The following is a 24,456-nucleotide window of genomic DNA, read 5'->3' on the forward strand; positions in this document are numbered from 1 at the left end:
AGGCATTAGGACGATAAATAAAGATCTCTTATATTTTAAGTAAAAAAAAAAAAACAAAAGTCTTGTATATTTTGAGTAAAAAAACAAAAGTCGTGAACATATTTTTAGCCTTTTGACTCTTCAATGCATTGAAAAACTTATACTTAACACATTTTTTTATGTAGTAGGAGCAAGAGAATTTATACTCTATGTAACTCAACTTTGATATCTACCCATATATTTAACTTTTAAATTAATAGTTAAATTTGTTTTTAAAAAAATTATTTCATATCATATAATTATAACAACTAAATATAATTTATTAAAAATATCAGCAAAATAAAATTTAATTTTTTCAAATTTTTTATTATTCGTAACAGTGAATATTAAATATTTTTAATCATAAAATGTAAAAAATCAACATATTATTTATAAACAACAAAATTATGTTTTTTTGTCTGAAATTATATTTTTAAATCATAAAAATTAATAATTAGTTCTTCAATTTAATCATCAATTTATTGATTTAAAAAGTAAGTGTACCAAAATCCTAGAGGTCGAGAACATAACTTTTATTACAAATCGATACTTTTTTTGGTAATAAAATATTTAGGGCTTATTTGATTTACATTCTAAAAACTCTATTTTAGTATTTTAAAATTTAAATACTAAAAAATTTATTTGGAATACTTGTTTTTAAAAACTGTTATGTAAAATTATTTTTAATATTATACTTTTTAAAACTAAAAAAGCAAAACAGATAAATTGTGTTTTACTTTTCATTTTTCAATTTCTTTTAACTTTTTAGTCAAACTCAAACAGATTTTTTTTTTAAATTTTCTTTTTTAAAAACAGTTTTCTAAAATTTATTTATAAAATAATTTTCAAAAACTAAAAATTAAAATACAATCAAACAAGCCCTCGATTTTCGTCCGCAAGCATAACTTATAATGTAAAAAAATTCAGAAACATTTGATAGTTTAAACCGCGTATTCAAACTTGCACGGCTCTTTTTCTCCCGGTTGAGTTTGTGGCCGTTTAACCACTTAATTGTTAATTATAAATCAAAATGTATATCATAATTCTCTTTGCAGTGAACAATTATCCGTGTGAAAAGTAAAATATAATATTTCATTGTCCTTTTTAAAATAGCAAAATGATTTAAAATATAAATTTAAATGCAATTTATTTATTTATTTATTTTTCCACACTAAGTGTGTGGCCATTTAACCACTAGACTCTTTAATTTGAAATCAAACTCAAAATTATTATTTGAGACAATTATTTTCTATTTTATGAGTCGGATATAGTTGGATCTAACTCCAAACTGTTGAGTTGAGACGATTATTCTAGTTGAATTAAATTCTACACAAATTCTAAGAAGAGATATACTATTTTAACTTATTTTATTTTTGTATGGTGTTACCCTTTTAGGAATATTTGTTTAGCAATGTTAAAAAAAGTTTAGGTAGGTCTTATGATACAGACTTGGCAGCTTCAAATGAAATTTTAATTAAAATATAAAATTGTAAATAAATTTAATAGAAAATTAATAACTCCAAATTTAAAATTAATCAAGCTTCTTGAATCCCATTTCTTCAAACTCATAATTCAAAAAGAAAAAGGAAAATTTGGATTTTTTATTTATTTTAAAACTCCTTTGATTCTTTTCTTTAGAAATAAGTATACAATCAATGAAATTGATGAATCTCTAGATTGTGAAATACAGAGAAAAAAATGAAGTAAATATATTTCTTCAATAAAATGGTATATGTTGCACCATTTAAAACAAAAATGGGCAGAAAAAACAATCTATTTAATTTTTTTGATAAACACCAAAATTATTAAAAGGAGTATAATGAATACTCCAATCCATACCTCAAAGAATAATAAAGACCGATTCCAAGATTACAATGAAACAAACACTAACATAATTACATAGTTCCACAAAATTCCATAGCACAAACACCTAAGTGACTAAATACTCCACCATCAAGAGCAATTATATTAAGAGCTCCAAAATACTTCAAATCAGCACACATGCACATACAGCAAGTAAACCAATAATATTGGTGTCAAATAGAAGCCACCTATACACAATAAACATTGTAGTGGAAAAGCAGCCACAAGAGCATAGAAGCAAGAGGATTCACACAATGAGCTCTTTAATATGTTCGTCACTCTATTCATCTATAAAAGGAATTCATACGAAAAATAAAAAAGTACAAATAATTTTGGTCATCACAACTCACGTATCTGTCCTACATTGACCTCATCTGCTAACCATGATGTCCCACATGTGCATTACCTGTGACGCGGCACCCGTCTGAACTGAATAGTAGTAGAAATTTTATTTATCTTCTTAGATTTCCTTTTCAACAAGTACACAAAAATTGCCATTAAAAATTTCATTTAATAACTAAATTAAATAATTAAAATTATACGGTGGATCAACCTTCATAGAACGTCTAGAATTTCGATATTGATCGGGTTATACAATTTTTTTTAAACAACTTAGCTGTTGAACTGGTTGATATAGATTTTTGAGACAAAAATAATTTTTATAGGTAAATTCATTATTTTTTAAAATTTTTTTTTGAATTGATATTGATCGGGTCATTGTTTCAATTGTAAACAATCAGAAAAAACTTTAATTTATACGTATAAAAAACATGATCGATTCGAGGGTAAGACAGCAAACGCTTTAGAATTCTATAAAAAATAAAATTTTTATTTAATCAAAAGGTTTTAAAAAAAAAATTTACTTAATAAAAACATCTTATATTTTAAAATTAAGACATATAAATCTTTTTTAAATTAATATTTTTTCAATAACATCAAATTAATTAAAAAAAATTACTTTAACATCAATTATATTAATTTAGCAGTGTAAGTTAAAATTTAAAAATTTAATTTAGATTTCCACATGTGTTAGATCAACCATGTGGTTGGTCCTTTTAGGTGACTTTTAAAAAGAAAATAAAAATTTTAATAGAGTTATATTAATTTCTTATATTTGAACTAATGAGTTCCTCTTTAAATCTTCTTCAATTTCCTTTTGATCGAACTACATATGCATCATTTATTGTCTGTTTAGTATAAGAAAAACAAAAAAGAGTGAAAGAGCGAATAAATAACTCATTTTCCTTGATTAACACGAAAGAAATAGATAAAAGAAACTAAATGAGTGTGGGTCATGTCAAGAAAATAGATAAAAACATACTACTTTGTTGTTTTTTTTAGGATAAAATTTTAAGTGTAATTTGTTAAATAATTTTTGAATAGTTCATAACTTAACCGATTATAATTTTATTGAATTTATAATTTTTTTCAAAATTTATTATAACCACAAAAAATCCGTTTTATGTTACAAATTATATGAAAATAACTTAAAGGAATACTTAAGTTTTTTTTTCTCGATAGCATTGTTTTATTTCTAATGTTCCGTGCTGCTTTTTATTTTGTTTTTAAGCAATTTTCTTTTAATTTAAAACAGATGCATTTTATATTTATATAAAGAGATTGGAAAATTTATTTTTATTATTTAGTTAAAATAATTATTTAAGATATTAAAATTAAAATTAAATAAATTATTAAATAATTTTTTTTAATAAAATTAATTTAATTTGATTCAATTTAAAAAATATATATCAATAACATTTTTATACTTTTAGAACTAATTAACATTTATCTTCTCTTTTTCTTTTTCTTATGCTAATCAATACCTTAAATATTTTTTATTTTTCATCTCTTTCTTTCAACTTATTTATTTTTTCTCATTTTCTCAATCTTCACAACTAAATTTGAAAAAGTTTGTGTAAGTGAGAAGTGACGTACGTGGTTGTTTGTTTGTCATCGTTCACTTTCTCTATTTCCTCTCTCAGCAGAAATGAACGGCTGAGAAGTCAGGAACACAAATTTTACTCCTCTCTCTGTAATGTAATCAAAAAGGTCCAAAAGAGTATGATTTCACAAATGGGACCCAATATTGATGAGTTTCTTATAGGTATGAATAAATGGGCACTGAAAATAGGGAAGAAAGGGTTGGGCAGTTTCATGAAAGTACGGAATAAAACTCCAAAAATAATGCTTGAAAGTTTAATTTGTTATAATATTTTCTAATATAATATAATTATGTGTATATATTCATATTTAATTATATTGATTATTTATCAATTAAAATATTTAATTAATTAATAATTAAATTAAGTAATAAGATTGAATTCTTCTTAATTATAATTCGAATGTTGTTGTGTTCATTTTTAAAATTGTTGATCCTATTAATATGAATCATTATAGACATATATGTCTTTGTCAACTTTAATTTAAAAATTATTACCAAAGTTATTACTAATAGATCGATTACTATTATGCCTAATATTACATCATATCGTTAAATGAATTTTGTTCAAGGTAAGTATGTTGAGGATTGCATTTGTCTCACTTCATAAACTATTTATATGTTTCAAACTATGACATTCGTTGAGAATCAAGCTCTCAAGATTGATATAAGAAAGACATTTGACACTATAAAATAGACTTTTTTTATTAAAATTCTTCAAGCTTTTGGCTTCAACAACAAGTTTTGTCATTACATTCGAGTCATTCTCAAGTCTATTAAGTTGTCTATATCTACTAATGACAAATCTAGTGGTTTCTTTTCTTGTCAAATGAGGGGTCAATCGACAAGAGAATCTTTTATCTTCTCTTCTATTTTACATTGTTGAAGAGGTTCTTAACAGGGCTGTAACTAAGATAATTGACAACTCCCTTTCTTTGATAAATGGCCATAAAGACATTTATGTTCCTTCCCAGGTTAAATAAGTTGACGATTTGGTGATTTTTTTTAAAGCTTATATTTCCAATGTTAACTTCCTACAAAGTATTTTTGAAAGATATGTTAATATCTCTGATCAACAGATTGATCATAATAAATCTACAATTTACATTATACATGTTTCAATCTCACGACATAGTATCTAGGCTTATTTTCTTGGGTTTTCTATAGGTTACCTTCTTTTCACATATCTTGAAATCCCTAATTTCAATAGAAGACCTAAAGTTGCTTATTTACAAACTACTATTAATTGAATCAAGGCTAAACTTGCAACTTGAAAACAATCTCTCCTCTCTGTGGTGGGTAGAATTCAAGTGGTGAAAAATGTCATTTGTAGCATCTTGGTTTATAGCTTTCACATGTATTATTGGTCGACATCCCTTCTCAAAGATATAGACAAACGAATTAAGAATTTCATCTGGTCGGACAATATTGAACATAGAAATTTGGTTATTATTGCTTGACACATAATTTATCAAATTTTTCTGACGTGACAACCGATAACATTTTTCGTCTTGAATCTATTTACACAAAATTCTATATAAGAAAAAGTTTTACTATGAAAAAACTAAACTATCACTTTCTTTAATTGAAAAATACAAAATATAAGTGTTTTGAATACTATCATTATTGTAATTTTACACAAATATTTACTTTTTATTGTTATTTTACTCTTTATTTTTACCTTTATGTTCTTTTTTGGTGAATGTATTATTATCTTTCGTTAATCGTTCAACTTTGGCATTTTTTTGACAAATTAATCACCCAACTCTATATAAAAAAAAAACAATAACACTTTGTCAAGTTCAATTTTTAGTTTTTTTACATTTGTTACTTTTTTTTAAATGATAATAAATAAGCTGAAAAAAAAAGTAGAAGGAAGAAGTATAAACCTTTATTCATATTTGTTTATGATTTTTTTTTTCTTTATTGATTTTTAAAAATAGATAAATAACAAAAAACTAATATGAAGGATAAATAGTAGTAATCTCCCATTCTTCTTTTGAAGTTCACTTTTTTTATTTTTTTATTTTTTTATTTTAGTTTTCTATTTTTTTTAAATAGATGTATCAATAGGAAAAAAATAAAAAAAACAAAGAATAAAATTTCATGAGAAAGTTAATGAAAATTACGTTTCACTAAAAAACTTAATTGATAAAAAGTTCAAAAATATCTTTTATTTTTTTATTTGGTGTCACGAAAGTCGAACATTGGAAAGAAAAAAATAAAAGTGGCTAGTAGGGTTTTTAAGAGATAATGTTTGTTTAATGTGTTTTACTTTTTTTTTTCTTTTACTAAAAGAAAGATCAATCATGAGTTGAGTTGGTTAAGACCTTAAGCCTCCTTTCATATTTTTATTAGTGTTATTATGTTACTTTTTATCCAATTATCATTGTGTTTCTTTAAATTATTTGTTATTCCTTTATTTCATTATTTTCCTTTTTATATTAAAATAAATAATATTTTATTATTTTCAAATGTGAAATAAGAATGTGTATTTTTTTGAAACAGTTGATTATTATGCGTGTGACAAGTGTATTTAATATATATTTATATAGCTTCTAGTCAATACATTCATAAATTAAAATATTTTGGTATATTTCTTTCTTAAATAAATATATAAAATTAACGATTTTATAAATAATATTTGTTGATTTTTGTATTTTTGAAAAGATGATTTCATAAGAAAAACATTATTTTATTATTTTTAAGCATTATACGAATTTTTTTTTTTATATTTTATAGTAGATATTATTCAATATTCACAATTATGAATAATGAAACTTCATATTTTTTTTCTTTTGCTGATATTTTTAGAAAATAATATTTAGTTATTATAATTTTTCAAAAGATAAAGAATAGCTGTTTTAAAAGAAATTACCTAATAATTTAAAAGTGAAATGTACCAATACATGGGAAATTGAAATATGTACCATATAATTTATTATATTTTTTTATTATAAAATAATTTAATATGTATTTTTGAACTAATTAAATTTGTATAAATCCATTCTTTGTGTTTTTAATTAATCCCTTTAACATATCTGCGAATAAGACTTAATAAATTACAAAATAAGAACTAGAATTTCGAAAAGAAATAAAAAAGCACATTTTAAATTTTTCGCTTGAACATATATTTGATTCTTTATCTTTTATCAAATATTCATTTTGTTCATTTATATTTTTGATAATTCATTTTCACATTTTATCTTTTATAAATAATAAATATTCACCATAACCGTTTCAAATAATTGTATAATAATTGTCATGATATGTTGAAGTTTCATATTAAATCAATTATAAAGTTTAGTATGCAAACTTAATAAACATTAAATTAAAATACAAAAAACTTTGATAAATATTGTCCATTTCAAGGAGTTTATTTTATTTCAAAACATATAAGAATAACTTTTTCAAAATGCAATATATTAATCGATTAAATTAATATTTTTTTAAAATAATATTATATTAGACACATATTGACAATTGTTATAAGAAATTCAAATAGCTAAAAATTATTATATTTTTTATTGCGATTGTGAAAATAATTTAAATACATTACTTATAAATGTTAAATGACGAAATATAATAAAAAAGATAAATGAATTAACCGAACATTAGATAAATGATTCAAATTACATAATAAATGCTAGTAAGTGTCCCAATATTATTTGTTAAAAAAAATTAATTAAATATAAATTGAAACTTGTATTTTCAACCATTTAAAGACTTTAAAAATATATATTTTTTCACTTAAAACTTGTATTTTTAATTTCTTTACTAATAGCCATAGAACATTTGTTAGCAAGATTTAAAATCAAATCCTCCTACTACTTTCATTAACATTAAAAATTGAACTAATTGAAAAATCAGAAAAGAAGAGAATAATGATAAATGATAAATAATAAATTTAATGATGGTGATGATTATGAAGTGGAGGGACCTGAGGCTGCTATCAACACGTGCTGTTGTCAAGTGTGTGATTACGTGACCACTGGTAACTCAGTTTCGTTCACCAACGATACGTAGCTTTTGACTGCTCAGTCACCGACACGTTGCCCAATTCTTCACTGTTACTTCTAACAAACATTATTTTGGATTAGATGCAATAATACATATCACCCGCTTGATCAAAATCAAATGGTTATTTTAAAAGCAGAATTTCATTTTAATTTTAAATTTAAAATATCAATCTCTCAGTTTAGATTGTTTATTATTGATCGACCATTGAGACTCCTGGAGTCCTGACCGCACACAACCTTTTTATAACAAACATCCATCTCATTTTTATCTCTTAATTTTGTAAAAGTTAATTTCAACTTTTTTAATACAAAATTTATTTCTTTAAATTTTTTAACAAATATTAATTATTTAATGGTGATGATGGTGCAAGACTTTTAATTTTATAGTGAAATATATTAATGACGAAATATAATTATAATACAATGATTAAATTTCATCATCTTAATTAACTTTTATGTAGATACGTATGGGTGTTGTACCAAGAAGACAATTAAGAGAAAGAAAAGAAGGATCAATGATGAATATTGTGCGAGAAAGATAGATAGAGATAGAGAGGACACCACACGTGCACAAGCACGCGCATAAAATAATTGAAGAGTTGGGGCGGGTCCCACATGAAAGGACTGGGTGGGGTCAGGTACTTTGTCTCAGTAGAAAGAAGTTAAGAAGTGCATCAAGATAACTAGATGGAAGAACATTGGAGGAAAACAGGAGCTGTGGGTGGGGGTGCCAAAAGCATTTGAGAGAAAAATAAAAGAGAGAGGGTGGCGTGTGGACCATAAGGATTAAGGGCGTGCGCATTGGGTCAAAAATCTTTATAAAGTTAAATAAATAAAATAAAGGGCATGTTAATGAAAGTTCCATGATTATTGAGGGTTCATTTTCTTATTCTTATTAAAAAAAAAAAGTGAGATATGGAGGGAGAGGAGAAAGGGTGTGAGTGGGTCTCGCCGTCATTTTGGTATTTCTTTGCACCGCATGAAATAATATTAATTATAAGTAATTAAAATTTAATAAGTAATAACCACAAGTACAAAAGAAATGAGAATGAAAATCAATGCAAAGTGACCCTACCCAATTATTTTGGCAATGAACATGTAAATGCCAGAGAGGATGCTTTTTTCACTTAACTTTGATGATCACATTATTACTAGCTTAATAATACTTGAATTAGGAACCGTGACACGTGGTTTAATTTAGGAATATTTGAGTTTTTTTTTTCTTTCTTTCTAAAATGAGTTTCGAAGCTGACCAAATGCTTTCTGCCCCTCCCGCATATGCATAGATAGGACCAACTCCAAATCAATCATTTGGAACATATATGAAGGTTATGGAAAAAGTATTTTATCGATTACATCAATTTTTGAAATTTGAACTTTTTGACATTGTTGATTGGAATTAACCTATCATTCAAAGCAAGTTGTTTAATACAATTTTTTATCCCTTTCAAATAGCCACTTAAGTGCGATATATATACGTCGAGAATTTTGAATTCAAAGTTAAGACCTATGTTTACGTGGTTACTATACAAAGCTTAAGAATGATGAATTGTGAATACAAAATAAATTTTGGAAGAAATATAAGAATGATGAATTGTCAATTCATTATAGATTGGCTAAAAAGTGATACTCATATTTGATGAAAAACATAGGAGTAAAGATAAAAAAAAATGTTAATTTTAAAACTTGTATTTTTAAGTTATTTTCACTTTTTTATTATTTAACATTTTCCTTAATAAATAAGTACAGAAACACAAATAGAAAGTATACAAAAACATAGTACAATTACAAGATCATCTAATAATTTCCATTTCCCACCGAATTGTTAGGCCATGATGTTTTGGACCTCTTGGTCACTCATCCACGGATAAATTCAATAGTGGGACCGTAGCTGCTGTATTAGAAATTTAGACCCTAAATTTTGACATATTATGAGCAGATTTATTGGAAAGTTTTTTCTCTATGTATAGTATCATTCTATCCTAATGTAATGTTTGATAGCCAACTTTATGGTGTTGAAGAAATTCAATCAAATCTTATAGAAGTTGATAGACGGAATACAAAATCAAATAAGGGTTTGTATTTAAACCTATTTTTATATGTTATTTCATAAATTTTAATATTTACTTATTTTTTTATTGATATGATAATTACATTTCTATATTATTTGTTGGATTTTTTTCTTTCTAATAATGCTATTAGTTTAATATGGTATAATTTATATCAACTATATTATTTTATCGTATTTATATAATATTAATATATTTTTGTACAATCATAATTTAAATATCCAAAAATTGATCTAGATTAAACCGTTTAGAATTGGATCATATTGATTCATACTTATCCAAATATATAAGGTTTTTTTAAATAAAAACTTGCGGCACACAGGCACAATATATATGAATAAACAAAATAATATTTATCACAACATATCAAATATACATGTAACAAACATTTGAATTGTACTTCCAACACATTTAAACATATAACTTATTTGAGGAGAAAACATTCTTACATACAATTCTTATTTTGAATTATTAAAAATAATTAAATATATATTTTTACTAATCCTAGTGATTTATCTTAAGAGATAAAATAATCAGAGAGTCAAACACATACATATATAAAAAGCCATTTAAAAAATATATATTCATACATACAAAATGAACATATTAAAATATAAATAAAATGTATCACAAAATTATTGATCTATCAATACTATATACAAATACAAATAATTTTACATTCAAAATTTCTAAAAGACTTAATACCTTAAACACTGCTCATGTGATAGTCTACAATTAATTTTGTGTTAATTTTTTTATTTTAGTATGTAGATAAAGTAAAGAAATTTACATAACAAAGTTCTAGTTTCGTATTTAAAAAATGATATTCTCTGTCTAATAATATAAATATTTATCAATAAAGTTAGACTTTACAAATAATTTTATGTCTATTTTTAATAACAAATTATTTTATTTATTCAATTTTAATCTTTATTTTAGAAGAAAATGTTACAAATTAATTGTGAGTGTTAGTTTAACAACTACTACTATAATTTTTTAGTTAATTATTTAAATATTTTATTTAACAACTATATTTTTTTTTGGGTGCAATTAACATCTATAATATAACTAATCAAATATATATTATAATAAAATTTCCATGTATAATGCAATCAGTTCCTAATTGGTTAATTAGTTAACCTTCTATATATGTTATATTTCATACAAAAACTTCTATTGTTAATCATTTACATACCTAACTGACATGTCGTAGCACTACACTCTTGGAACATTGATTTCACATTAAAAATAAAATAAAGGTCAAATTTCTTTTTCTTTTTAGATATTTTATTTTATTTTATTTACTTTTATTTTTTTATAGATATTTATTTACCTTTATTATTTCTTCATAAAGTTACTGTCATTATAAAGCAAAAAAGCAATTACCTTTATAAAACAAAATATTATAACTAAATTAAAATAGTTTGGAAACACATTGATTTTTATACAAATTAATATAATTTATTATCTTAGTATTAATACAATACACACATCTATCTATATTATGTACAATAATTGCTATTTCTATTCTATCTAAAATTTATAAATTTATTAACAAAGGTCTCACGCAACTCTCACCCATGACATAATACATGTGTCAGTACTAAAATCAAACTATTATTTACATGCAAATTAAATTAGTTTCTAATTGGTACCAGCTAATTTCGATTTGTCCTTTATTTATTTTGAATACCTACAATTTACTCGACTACTGATCTTTAATTGTTTTGTTTCTATATATTTTTGTTTTCTTGACAAATATCTACATATTAATATTAGTAAATATTGTGACTATTTTAATTATGACTAAATTAGTTTCTATATATTGTGACTATTTTAATATAACACCTAAAGTTTAATTATAAATATTGAGAAAAAAAATGTGTCTAAAGTCTAACTTTAAATATTGAAAGAAAAAAAAAATATACAATGCAGATACAATTGAATTTTTTAATTTTTAAATACTTATAAATAAATAGAATTCTTTAAATAATATGGAATATTAAAATATTTATATAGTTTTACACAACTTTCAAGTGAGACTTAATCAAATTATAAACTATAATATAAACTCAAGATGTGATCCGACTCCGATTCATAACATTAAAAGATTAACAAACAATCTGAATACTCTTCAAACTTCCAACTTTTTTATATGTTATCTGGAAAACATCACTCTTAATATAGTAAAGATAAAACTCAATAACATAGATATAATAAAAAAAAATTACATGTTTTTCAGCCATGCTCGTATGCTAAATATGGAAAATCCTTTTGAGAAACAATACTTAAATATAATAAAATATTAGTTCTTCATAATCTTTCGACCTTTAGTGTCAACAATTTAAGCCACTAAACGTAAGAAATTTAATGCCTTAGACTCTAATTTACAAGTAAATCATAAAGACTATATTGGAGTCAAAACTTAATAGATAAATCAATTTTATAAATTAATAAAAATAAATAAATCAAAATTACAATTAAATTTTATTTTATTTTTATTAAAAAATAAATAAACTAAATCATTGTTTAGATAAGGTTCTGTACTAATTTATTTCTAAGACACATCTGTCTATCTATTTATATATTTCCAAACCAACAAAAGTATTTGTATATTTTTCTAAACTAAATCATTTTTTTTTTGTCAAAAAAATAATCTAATCCATTGTTTGGATGGGGTTCTAACCTAATTCAAGTTATTGCAGTTATCCTAAGGAATATTTTTATTTTAAACATTATAATATTAAACTTAGCATGAATATATTTTGTAGTATATACCTTTAACCAAAAATGCCATATACAATATTATTAAAATTTAAATGTTAACTAAATTTTATCAACCAATATTTTTCCGTACAAAGTAAGACACAAATCTCATCCTAGTTTATTAACACTTAAACAAAATATATTACAATATATCAATTTTAATAATATTGGTTGATACAAATATTATTACATTTGCTAATGTATTCATTAATTAACATTTAATATAAGTATTAATTTATTTTATTAATATATATCTTTTAAATTACATGTTTTATGTCTGTCACCGATTTATCAACATATATCTACTTATACAGATTCTATGATCATACCTAAATTAGACATCATATGATGAATTTGATCTCAAAATCTTATAATTGTTTATGTGAATTTTAATTTATATTTAGCATTCGTTTAAAAAAAGAAAGGAGTATCATTGCAATCATTAATAACCACAGAAGCCCCTCCGAGGAAGGAAACACATTTACGGGTGAGAGTATCTACAAATGAACGTAATTGAAATCACAAAAACAACATAATTAACGTATAGTGTATAAAGAAAATTCTTAAAGTTAGCAATTGAAGCATGTTTGGACATTGCAGGAACATAGTAAAAAGGCAATTAGTATATTTGAGCCAGTAATGTTACCGACATAGATAAGCCCATCAAACATGCAATTAGATTCTCATTGGTCATAATTGATTCTGCAACCATAACGAATTCTCCACAGGGATTCCTCTATATTGTCTTCAACAACCATTTCTCCTTCATCATCGGATAATCTTTTATGATAGAGGAAGCCAAAGTCAATATATATATATATATATATACCCACGTTCCAATGAGATAAAAAATAGTTTTTCCATAAATTTTCAAAAATAAATGTTTTAAAACAATTGAGATTTTTAATTTTTAATGTAATATTTTTTGAATTATTTTTTATTAATGTGTGAAATCAAATGAGCCAGTTATTTTTTAATAAAGGGAGCACTTCCTCTTTTGTAGAAGATTTTATTTTCTATTTATTTTTAATTTTTAAAATTTAGTACAATATTCAGTATTATTTTTATTAACTATTTACTTGCAGAGAAACAAATAAATTTAGATATATATCAAAATTAATTTATACATTTTTATTGAATACCGTCAATTTTTTTGAGTTTTGTTTTTATTGAATTTCGAAAAACTATTTTTAAAGAATTACGTAGATTAAGTCATGATTTAGATCGTTCACGTTTTGCGCCATTGTCTAAGTTGAAAATTGCATCAAACTTTGTTTTATTTTATGCAAGAGTTTGACATTTTTTATATAATGATGTAAAGAAATTCACACATGTTAGTTAAAAACTACTCAACACATGAGCTTTCCAAAATTGGATTTCAATAAATTTTAAATTCACATATTAAAATACCTATGTTCCAACAAGTTTCAATATTCTATCAAATGATTTTAGATTTGTAAAAAAATTTACATGTTTGATCTCTACCATATAAACTTTCAAATCAACAAAAATAAAATAAAATAAAAAGATATAGAAACGATCGTACAAAAATTGAAAGATAATTAAATTTTTATACTTTTAAATATTGAAATTTGATTTAAGTGAGAATCAATAAAATAACTGAATCAACAATTGATATTATAATATTTTATAATTAATCATATATATTCTTATAATATCAATTATTAATAATTAATATTGCTCATTTTATATTTTAAAATGAATTGTTCACTGAGTTCAATCCTAAATATTACACTAAAAATGCATGTTACGTTTAAAATGAATAGCGTAAAAATACAAACATAGCACAATATTTCGCAACCAAGACCAGCGAGCCATGTAATTAACAATAGTATTAATTGCATGGAGAAATATTTACATTAGCATAATATTTTGGACACAAACTTTTAGACATTATATAAATAAAAAATATTAAATGATGTAATTAAATTACATTTTTTTGAGTTTATTTATTTATATTAATTTGGAATTGTGTTCATGTAAAACTTATTTACTACTCGTTTCAGTTTTGTATATAGGAGATTTTTAGATTTTTTTCTTTTCTTTTATGTATAATTTTTTTTTATATTTTGATTTATATTTATTATTCAAATTACTTTTATATTTTTATTTAATATATTTTTTAATATTATTAATAAATATTTAATATCTTATATTTCTTAATATAAAAGTAATTAATGAATATTGATTTTGATGTTTTTTTTTCTTGATAAATAAGATGAAACGTAGTAGGAAGAAAACTATATACTTCTGTAAAAAAACAAAATACTAGCAGTAAATAGGTTTTTTAACTTGGAAGAAAAAAACAATCATAATGTTTGGGTCCGGACAGAGCCAGGTGCTGGGCTGAAGCTAGAACAAAAGTGTGGTATGTGACGTATTAAATGTCAAAATTTAACTTAATTTTTACTGTATTTGCATGAATGCATCATTCCCCATGTCTCAGAAAATCAGGCTTTTATAACAGCTCCTGTTTTCCCATTGTCTCAAACAAAAGTGAAGTGTTAAATTTGCAGATCTAGCTGTTGTTGGGACCATGACAAGTGAATCCTACAAAATCCTTCCTTATGTTACCCCATAGCTCACCTAACAAAACGTTAAGCATTTATTCTGCTCTTGTTTTAGCTCTGCTCATTCACGGTACAACTTCATTGAAGTTTTTTTTTTTAAATGATTTTTGTTTTGAAGAATGAACTTTTAATTTTTTTTCTTTCTATCAACTAATTTTTGAGACTTTTTTTTTTATTCTATTATTTTTAATAATGTGACATTTTTATTAATAGAATGACTTTTAGACAGTATTTATGGATTGAATAAAATATTTTTTATTTCATTATTGCTATAATAAATTTGATTTATTTAATTTATATATTAAAATATTTTAAATTTCAATTTAAAATTATAAAATACTTAAAGTTTATATATTTATTTAAGTTTTTTTAATAATTTAAAATTTTAATTTATTTATCTAAAATTTTGTTTATTTTATTTTTAGTATTATTTTAATATTATTTTATATTAATTTAATTTATACATTAAAATATTAAAAGTAATTTTTTTATCTATGAATTAAAATATTTAAAATTTATTTTTATCCAACAATAATCTAAAATTTTAAAATATTTAGATAAAAATATTTAAATTTTATTTTTAATATATAAATAGAATAAATAATAAAACTAACTGCAACAATAATAATATAAAAAATATTTTATTCAACTCACAAATGTCATCTAAGTTCATGTCTTTAATGAGAGGGTTAAATTATTAAAATGGTAGGAGACTAAAAAATCTCATGAATTAGTTATCAGATGTCCAAAAAACTAATTTTAAAAATGAATAGACTAAAAGTTCATTTTAAACAAAAGAGTAAAAAAAAATACATTTAAATTTTATATATATATATATATATATATATATATATATCTTTCTCAAATAAAATAAACAATTTATGATTTTTTTTCCTAAAGAGAAAAAAAACTATAATATTTCAGTGCTATTTTGATAAATACAAATTTTGGTTTAATAATTAATACTAGTAACTTAGTCCATGTTTGCTCTTAGACAAATCCTCAAGGCCCCATTTTGTCGGTATTTTTTTATCTTTTCACAGTATCATTTTTTACTAGATATTGGTTTTCCTATAGAATGAGATTGACTATCGAGAGATATAATATTTAACACATGTAAGTAAATACAGACGCGGGTGAACAATCACACCTAACTCTTATCCCTTTTAAGACTGGACTTTCTTTGTTGTAACTGAAAAGCCTGTTTCAGCACAGCAATATTTTTAAAACAGAGGGACATTTACTTTCTTTTTACTATCTATGGAGTAACTTCTGGTATCTTCAACACTTTGGTTAAAAAAATCAATAAATAAAAAATATTTACAAGAAATTATAATTTTTAATACTTAAATAACATTGAATGATACATTTCTTATAATCATTTTTTACTTTAAAATTACTTAGTGTTAGTTAAGGCGAGAAAAAATTATTTCTATTTTAAGGAGTAGTTTAACCACCAGTTATTTATATATACTAAAATAGTTTATTAATTATTGGTCACTTCCAGCAACGATTCCTACATTTGAACCTGAACAGTGCAGTCATCAGAAGCAGAAAGTTGACAAGTGCCAACCACGACGACATAAATGGAATTACTCTTTACTATAAAAGAAACAGTAACAGTAATATTTTCTATTATAAAAAATTTGGAACATAATGCAGATCCTCCTAAAAAAGTTGTTATCTTCTCTCCCTCCCAAACAATTCCTTAACACAAACGGCAGAGATATATCAATATGATCTATAAATAATGGGGAATTCCCTCTAGGTATAAAGAAAATGAATCAGCACGCCTAAAGGGCGCACGAATTTACTATGGACTTCACCAAAAGTTTAATCACTTCCTTTCTCATGATCCTTACTATTTTTTATACCTCCTCAACTGATTCAGAGGACACAGGCAGTGTAGCATAATCTTGTGTTTTAGTGGTAGGAATGGATAAGCTACGGCGTTCCTTCCCCCCTGGCTTAGAAGAAGCATTGCCGTACCAAACCATTCCCGCTATTGCAATTGCCATGCCTAGAACAACTTGTATATTTAGGCCCTCTTTTCCAAAGAAGATGAATCCCAAGAAAAGGACCAGAATAGTCTTCATATGGCCAAGGACTTGGAATGATACAGCCGTGAACCTACCAATGCAGATGAACTGGCTGAGATTTGTCCCTACTGCGATAGTGCAAGACAGAATGATGAACAACTGCAAATAGGAGGACAGCTCAGTTTAATAATAGTTTTTCAGTAGTCATAACAGTAATCATGGTTGATTTTATGAGTGAAGGTACGCTGTACAGCATTTATAAAGTTGACATAAAGTGTATGCATTTTTGGTTCCTCTCATTTTTCTACGGAAAATGTGAGGGTCATTATCAAAGAGAAAGAAACGAGCTAAATGGTGCAGAGTACAAGTCCATGCACAGTAAACAGTTTGTCTCTTCACAGAATTAATAGTGTTTTCTAAAAATATGACAGTTTTTGTCCAAAGGTAATGGGATAGAATCCAACTCCAACAGAAAATAGAATTATTACCAGAACCAGATTTCGTTCTGAGGTAGACCAGGGATGGCCCCCACAAATTTAGTATGTATTGAGTTGCGAGTAACTAGTTATTCATATTCACGATTACAAATTGTCAAGTATACAGAACTTTCGTGAATAAAATGAAGAGCTATGCATGACAGCAGTGTAGAGATAAAATTAATTTTATATGGATGGTAGTGTGTAGACACTTATACTACTAAATATATCTGGCATTAGACTCCAGCAACATCATAAGCCCGGGAAATCATTGTAGAAGCATATAATTGGTAAATCTGGGTAGATAAAACATGAACCTCCAAGAAGGCATACATGGGAAAACATGATGCATTCGGTGATATGAGTATATAAAACTATTTAAAATCTTCAAGATTTGCAGGAAGCTAGTAAAAAAGGTGATTTCAGAAAGATAGATTCTCCTCTGAATTTGTCCTGATAACCAAATCTGATAGATCTTAAGTTCTTTAATAGAATATTTAACATCTCATGTAAGTTTTTTTAGAATAGATTGGACATATTAAGAATGCAAAGAACTTAAAATTGAATAACTATGTGAATTTATATATTTGGCTAATGTCCCAGACAGTACAAATTTGTACAAAATATAGAAATAATGATGTCCACTTTCCAGGATTACTTTCATTACTCTTAAACATTCTGGAAGAAGAAGATACAATTAGCTTAAAGAATACACTTGTGAAAGGGTGAACATCCACCTTTTCAAAAGGACTTAAAAGGCAGTTTCCCTCTAAAAAAATTGATGTGCAATAATGGAAGTTAACTGGATATGTGACAACACCTTGGACTTCAAATGCTATTTAAAGACTATTTTTTTAGTCAACCAGAAAATTTGGAGTTTTGAATTTTAAAGCACTATTAATGGAAGGAACTTTCTATAACTTTAGGCTGCATGCCATGCTTACACGACTTACAAATTCAAAAATGAGTTGGTTGTGAAGCAGAGTGAATTTGTCAAGCTTAAAATAGGTTACAATCTGCCATGGAGGAAAGCGGTGGCGGGATTTCAACAATCCGCCATGGTCATTTTACACGTGATGGCAGTTATGGCGGCCAAAAATAGCAGATTTTGTCCTCTCCGCCATGAACCGCCATCGACAACAGTGGTAATTAGTCAGAGAAATTTTGTTCAAATAGGAAATTTTCGACACAAGCTTACAAGTTACTTTAATAGAAACCCCAAACTCTTCTTACCTCCTTCCTCATAACTGAACATTAAAAAGAAAAGTAAACTGGAAAATAAATAGATAAACTTACAATGGAAGTCAAACCATAGTCATATGCATCAACTCGTTTGTTTGTCAACCAATAGTCCATAAAGGGGCCTACTAGCAGTAGACTTGCTGCCTGTGCTGGTGCAGTGTGGCCCAACAAGTTAAATGATCCAATAGAATACTTCCTCTGAAGAAAATGCACATACTGCACAAATGTAATACAAAATATCAGCCACACAAAACCAAGATCATGTGAAACCCAAAAAAAAAACATAAAAGAGTTACAAATATAAAAAACAGCTTATCCAATTCCATTGCAGAGGATGCACCAGACAATACTCCTTGTGATAAAAATGCAGAAAAACAAGTAAAACTTGTTGCAGACTTCCCAATTTGTCATTTTTAGACGGTAACAAGATGATTAATTCTTAAATGCATGATTAATTCTTACAAGCCTCACTGACCTAGAAAAGAATATTTACCAATCTTGAACAACCTTGGTGACATTGAAATCAAATTGATCAGTTTCTATCTACCAACTACTATTCTGTTTTGATAGTGTCAGTGTGTTACTTACATACTGCTGCAGTGCTGTGCTCCATACTGCTATCACAGCAGCTATAAAACCCTTTGCATTGACGCTGACATCGGTGACTGTACAGACCGCAACACCAATCAAAACCAATAAAATACTGAGCTTTGTGTCCCTTGAATATCGCACATTGTCTAAGACAACTTCCAGGAGACAAGATACTGGAATCATAGTCAGCTTAGCAATCTGACAATTTCATTTCAAAGTGAAGAACTATTGTAAATGCTTATCTTTTTCACAGTTTAAAAATTTGATACTATACAAAAAACACAAAAGTTACCTGATAGAAACCAACAGAGTTCCACATTAAACTCACGTTCATGCCAACAATGGAGAAATTTGCAAATAAGACAAATTTGATGATATCAGCTGTTGGAAGATGAGACGTCTGTATATATCCCAATGATTTAAGAATGACTGTCAACAAGGTTGTCGTGGCAAAATGCATGCCAGTTAAAGTTGTGGCTGCATAATAGCATTATATGATATAGAATGTCAGGACTCTAGCTCTGTGGTTCAGAAGCAATTTGTAGCCTTACAAGTTATATTAGAAGAAACTATAAACCACATTATTCTTTGGTTGGGAAATTATAGAAGACGGTTTTTAACTGATAATCCAATGTTATTCTCAGTACTTTAAAATTAAATATATAAATTAAACATTAATACTTCCGTTGTCAATGTAAAACCAAAAATCACAAGTTGTTTCAAAAAGCTTTACTAGTGAAAACCCTAAATGCCTATCTTGAATACCAAACAAACTTTTTAGATTGGGAAAAAAGCACATTTTGCTCAGATTTTTTAATTGAGCATTGCAAATACAAAAAAATTGTATGAACTGTACAACATCGGCGTAATCTCAAAGCATACCTGCAGCTCAGATATTCTTTCTATAACTCTTTTTTACAAAATATAGTGTTGCTTACAAGTTACAAGCATCATCGATGGCAATTATTCCCCTATTGGCCTATTCAACTACTACCACAAATTACGGAAGCATTTCTCAAATCCCAGGAAAAGGTTTATAGTTTATACTGCACATCGTCAATCACAGCCAGACACAGTATAGCCAACACATTTTAACTTAAAAGTATTGGTATCATTTGTATAAAGAGAATGAAATTAAATTGAGGAGTAAACTATTGAAAGTGCATATAACAGTTTTCCACCAACCCCGTTTGGGCTAGTCCATCAGGTCATTCTAGAATGAGCAGTGAGCTCAACAAAATCAATACCTCAAGGGTAATCCACGCCAAGCTATTAAGGTTGTACAATCTGACTAAGGACAAAGGGACATATACACCTAAAATATCAAGTCTAATTATACTAAAAAGCTCTCTTTTTTTTCCTCCTTCGCATACACAAAACACGTACATGTATGTATCATACCGAAAAGGAGAGCACGGAATTGGTAGTTTATATCCAAACAATACATGGATAAAACACCACACCACATTTATAAATTAAAGGAATGACAAACCAAATACTCAAAAGAGGGGAAGAAAATTGGAAAATTTGTGACAAGACCATACCAAAACTAAAACCATATTTGGCCATCAGGGCTTTATTCACGAGGATTATTGCCACAGATGTGACTACGTTAAACAACCATGATGCTGCATCAAGGGAAGCCTTCCTGTCACCTTTGCTTGCAGAAGACATATTGAACTAGAGCTTCCAATACACAAACTGGATGTTTCACTGGTCTGAACCACAAGTTCAAAATTGCACGGTTTTATCTGTATGAGAAATAAATCATAAAAAAAAAGCACATATATTTCTATTGAAGTCAAATCCTCATTCCAAACTCTACAGAAGCGGCTTTTTGTTGTTGAAAAAAACAAGGTTCTAAAATTACAGTTTCTTTTTTATTGCAATTGGAGAGGGCCGGGGAATAAACTACCATGAAAAAATTAGACCACATCAATTTATATCCATATACAACAACATTTATGAACAAAGGAACACAACAAGAAAGTTGACATATTTTCCACCCTTACTTATATTTGATATCTCCAACTAGAGGTTGAAATGTGCAGTAGAGCAGAATCATCAATACATTCTCAGTACATAAAAAAGTTAGAAACACTTGAATACGAATTTCTTATCAGAGGCTTCATCAATATTTTTGGTCAAAATAGGTAAAATTTAGAAAGACGGATGAATGAACCGAAAATAACTGCAATCAAATTTTATAAAAAAAAATAAAATTCAAGCAATAAAAATCTAAAACCAGCGAAATCAAACCAGAATAGCACAAATTTCATCAGATCCATTAGTCCTTTCGATTATACAAAATAAGTAACAGCAGATTTGAACTTCAAATGGACCGAAATCACATAGCTTCAACAATTCTCAAAGCTGAAAGAATAACTTGACTAAAAAGTAACTTTCAAACACGGATCCGCAATTCCTAATCAATACGAATCCCTAATACACACAAATCTCGCTAATTATACATAAAAACAAACGAGTTCACAGTAATTTTGTATTGAATCGGATAAACAAAGATGTAATATGTGAAAGAAGTAAACGACGCACCGTTTAAGGAACACGGTGATTTGATAGAGTGGAAGTTGACGAAAGTTGAAAAACGACGTCGTTTTGTTTGAAAGAGAACTGAAAAACAAAGAACACGGTTGAAAAGTTTTTGGATTCTCTCTTGTATGGTATGAGTTTGGGTTTGGGTTTTGTGTTCGGTTTTAAAGTGGTAATTGAAGGCTGCTTCAGTAACGTCCAGATTCAGTGATCGATGAAATGTGAGTTGCGGGGAAAGCAGAAGAGAGTAAACGGTTTGTCATTAAGAATAATAATACTAGTCAACTTCACAAACCCATGCCTGCATCTCAATTAGTAGTAATAATTAACTAATTTATGTTAAGCAAGAAAGTTATTATCATTAATTAATTAACTAATTTGTGTTAAATAAAACTCCCGTTTACAGCTATTTTTTTATCTCATTGATTACTTTTTTTTAAATGATAAAAGGTTTACTGTTTTTAAAAGAAATGGAATAATGAGATGAGATAATAAAATGTCATTGTTACTTGTTACAATACTAAGTTTAGTATGGAGAAAAATGATAGGCCATCTGAATATAAATGTAGGTTCAATAATGGGAGTGTAATTAGTGGGATTTTGAATGAGTGTTGTTTTCATTTTGCGTGAGTGGGTGTCATTGGGGTCATTTTTAGGTCATTCTGCCATGCCTTTCAACGTCTCTCTCCAATGAGAAATTGGCCCGTCCTTTTCTTTTTTTGAAGGAATCAAATCAGTTTCTATCTCACTCATTTCTCTAATTGTTTGTGATCAAATTTCACTCTTTGTTCCGGGCAAAAAATTATAAAGACTGATTTGTTGAAGTGTGAATTTAAACTCGTAATATATTTTTTTATTTAATATGAATGAGTACGTCTTGATATAATTTTAAAAAAATATTACTCTATTTTTTTATTAATTTGATTTAATTGGCATAATTTTTTTAAAATACAAATTCTAACAAATATTCTTAGAGTATTTTTTAAAAATATAATATAAAAAAATTACTGTATATTAAAAGTGTATTGAAAGTTTTATAGGAAAATTTTGTTAGTGCAAGACCCTTTCTAAAATTCATCTAGCAAAGTGTAAAAAATTAATTCATCTAACTCAAATCCTTACATTAATTAGGAACTTTATTTCCAGAGATACTAATTGTAAAAGTAATAAAAACCTACATCCTTGCATTCTCAGTTTTCTTCTTTAAAAGTTTTAAGTTTTTTTATATTTTGATAGTTACTTATTTTTTAATTCTTTTCAAGTGATGAACGGAAAATCATGCGAATATATGTGATGAATAACAATCCAATTACCACAACTTACTTTTGTATCTTCGTTTAGTCGAAATAACAAACACTACTGGTATAACATTATCAAAATTTACAAATTGAAACGATTAATTATTATTTCTTTTACCTTTACATTTTGGTAAGTCATCCCTCAAAAATATATAAACATATATATAATAGTACCATATTGCATTTTACCCTCCATATACATATTTTATTTAAAAGGCACATGGACAGGCACAACAATTATCGAAGGATCCCAATCACAAAATACGTATATACGAATTTTTCTCCTTTTGAAGCAAAGGGATCACGGATGCTTAGGCTTGGACTGCTCCATTATCTAGTTTTTAAATGACATTAAATCACCTTCCAGATCTATGATCACATTTTTCTTCAAATTCCTAACTTGTCCTTGCAAAAGTATAGTATTTGTATTTATATGGGAAAAATTATTATGAGATGTACACCTCATGCAAATTTGGCTCCCTTGGTAGCTATACTCGTGACTTTCGAAGTAAATCTTGTGGTGGGATAGACAAAAGAGAAGACTTTGTCTTCTTCGGTGGCAAGGTGCTAGTCTTGAGTTTTAGTTTATAATCTAAAAAATAGTTATCGCCAATAATATTAGCACATGAAGGGCCAAATATTAGAAGACAAAATTACAAAAAGAATAAGTAACCTCATTGTGGGAAAGGTCTTAATTGAGTTTATGTGGACGGATAATTTTTTCCCGTGAGAAGGCGAAGTAGTTATAATTTTACATGAATACAAAGAAAACAATTGACTTGCAAGAAATTCTTCATCTATTTTATTTTGAAAAAATATATCTTCATGTCTTTTATGTTTCATTAAAATAATAGTTTGATCTTTTATTTGTTTTTAATGCATGAGTACCTCATTTAAGTATAATTTAGTTAATTTCCGCTTAAATTTTTTAAGTTTTTAATTTTTCTATCTAGTCATTCAAGTTATATCATATATACATAGTTAGTCATTTGTCT

At 26.2% G+C, this 24,456-nt stretch overlaps 1 protein-coding gene across 3 annotated transcripts; it reads right to left on the reverse strand.

The window, feature by feature from the left end:
- Positions 1-16,870: 16,870 nt before the first annotated feature.
- Positions 16,871-22,479, reverse strand: LOC101496553 (UDP-rhamnose/UDP-galactose transporter 4). 3 transcript variants are annotated; one of them, XM_004502824.4, is made up of 6 exons: positions 22,167-22,479; positions 21,158-21,331; positions 19,906-20,090; positions 19,611-19,811; positions 19,077-19,238; positions 16,871-17,463 (listed from the first exon to the last, which is right to left on the reverse strand). In XM_004502824.4, the coding sequence occupies exons 2-6, from the start codon at positions 21,285-21,287 to the stop codon at positions 17,134-17,136; spliced, it is 1,008 nt and encodes a 335-aa protein (XP_004502881.1). In that variant the 5' UTR covers positions 21,288-21,331; positions 22,167-22,479; the 3' UTR covers positions 16,871-17,133. The 3 variants fall into 3 exon arrangements, with proteins under 3 accessions (XP_004502881.1, XP_004502880.1, XP_027190317.1); XM_004502823.4 differs by having other exon boundaries at positions 21,158-21,364; positions 22,167-22,471; XM_027334516.2 differs by lacking the exon at positions 21,158-21,331 and having other exon boundaries at positions 22,167-22,420.
- Positions 22,480-24,456: the final 1,977 nt, after the last annotated feature.

This window comes from Cicer arietinum, chromosome 5, assembly GCF_000331145.2.
Source record: "Cicer arietinum cultivar CDC Frontier isolate Library 1 chromosome 5, Cicar.CDCFrontier_v2.0, whole genome shotgun sequence".
Taxonomy (NCBI): domain Eukaryota; kingdom Viridiplantae; phylum Streptophyta; class Magnoliopsida; order Fabales; family Fabaceae; genus Cicer; species Cicer arietinum.

Bases quoted from the DNA above. Each gene is read 5' to 3' on its own strand.
- LOC101496553 (XM_004502824.4), bottom strand. From the start codon at position 21,287: ATGTCTTCTGCAAGCAAAGGTGACAGGAAGGCTTCCCTTGATGCAGCA. The intron at 19,812-19,905 runs GTAACTTTTGTG...TGAAATTGTCAG, and splicing joins ACTCTGTTGGTTTCTATCAG to ATTGCTAAGCTGACTATGAT. The intron at 17,464-19,076 runs GTAAGTTTATCT...TCCTATTTGCAG, and splicing joins ACTATGGTTTGACTTCCATT to TTGTTCATCATTCTGTCTTG.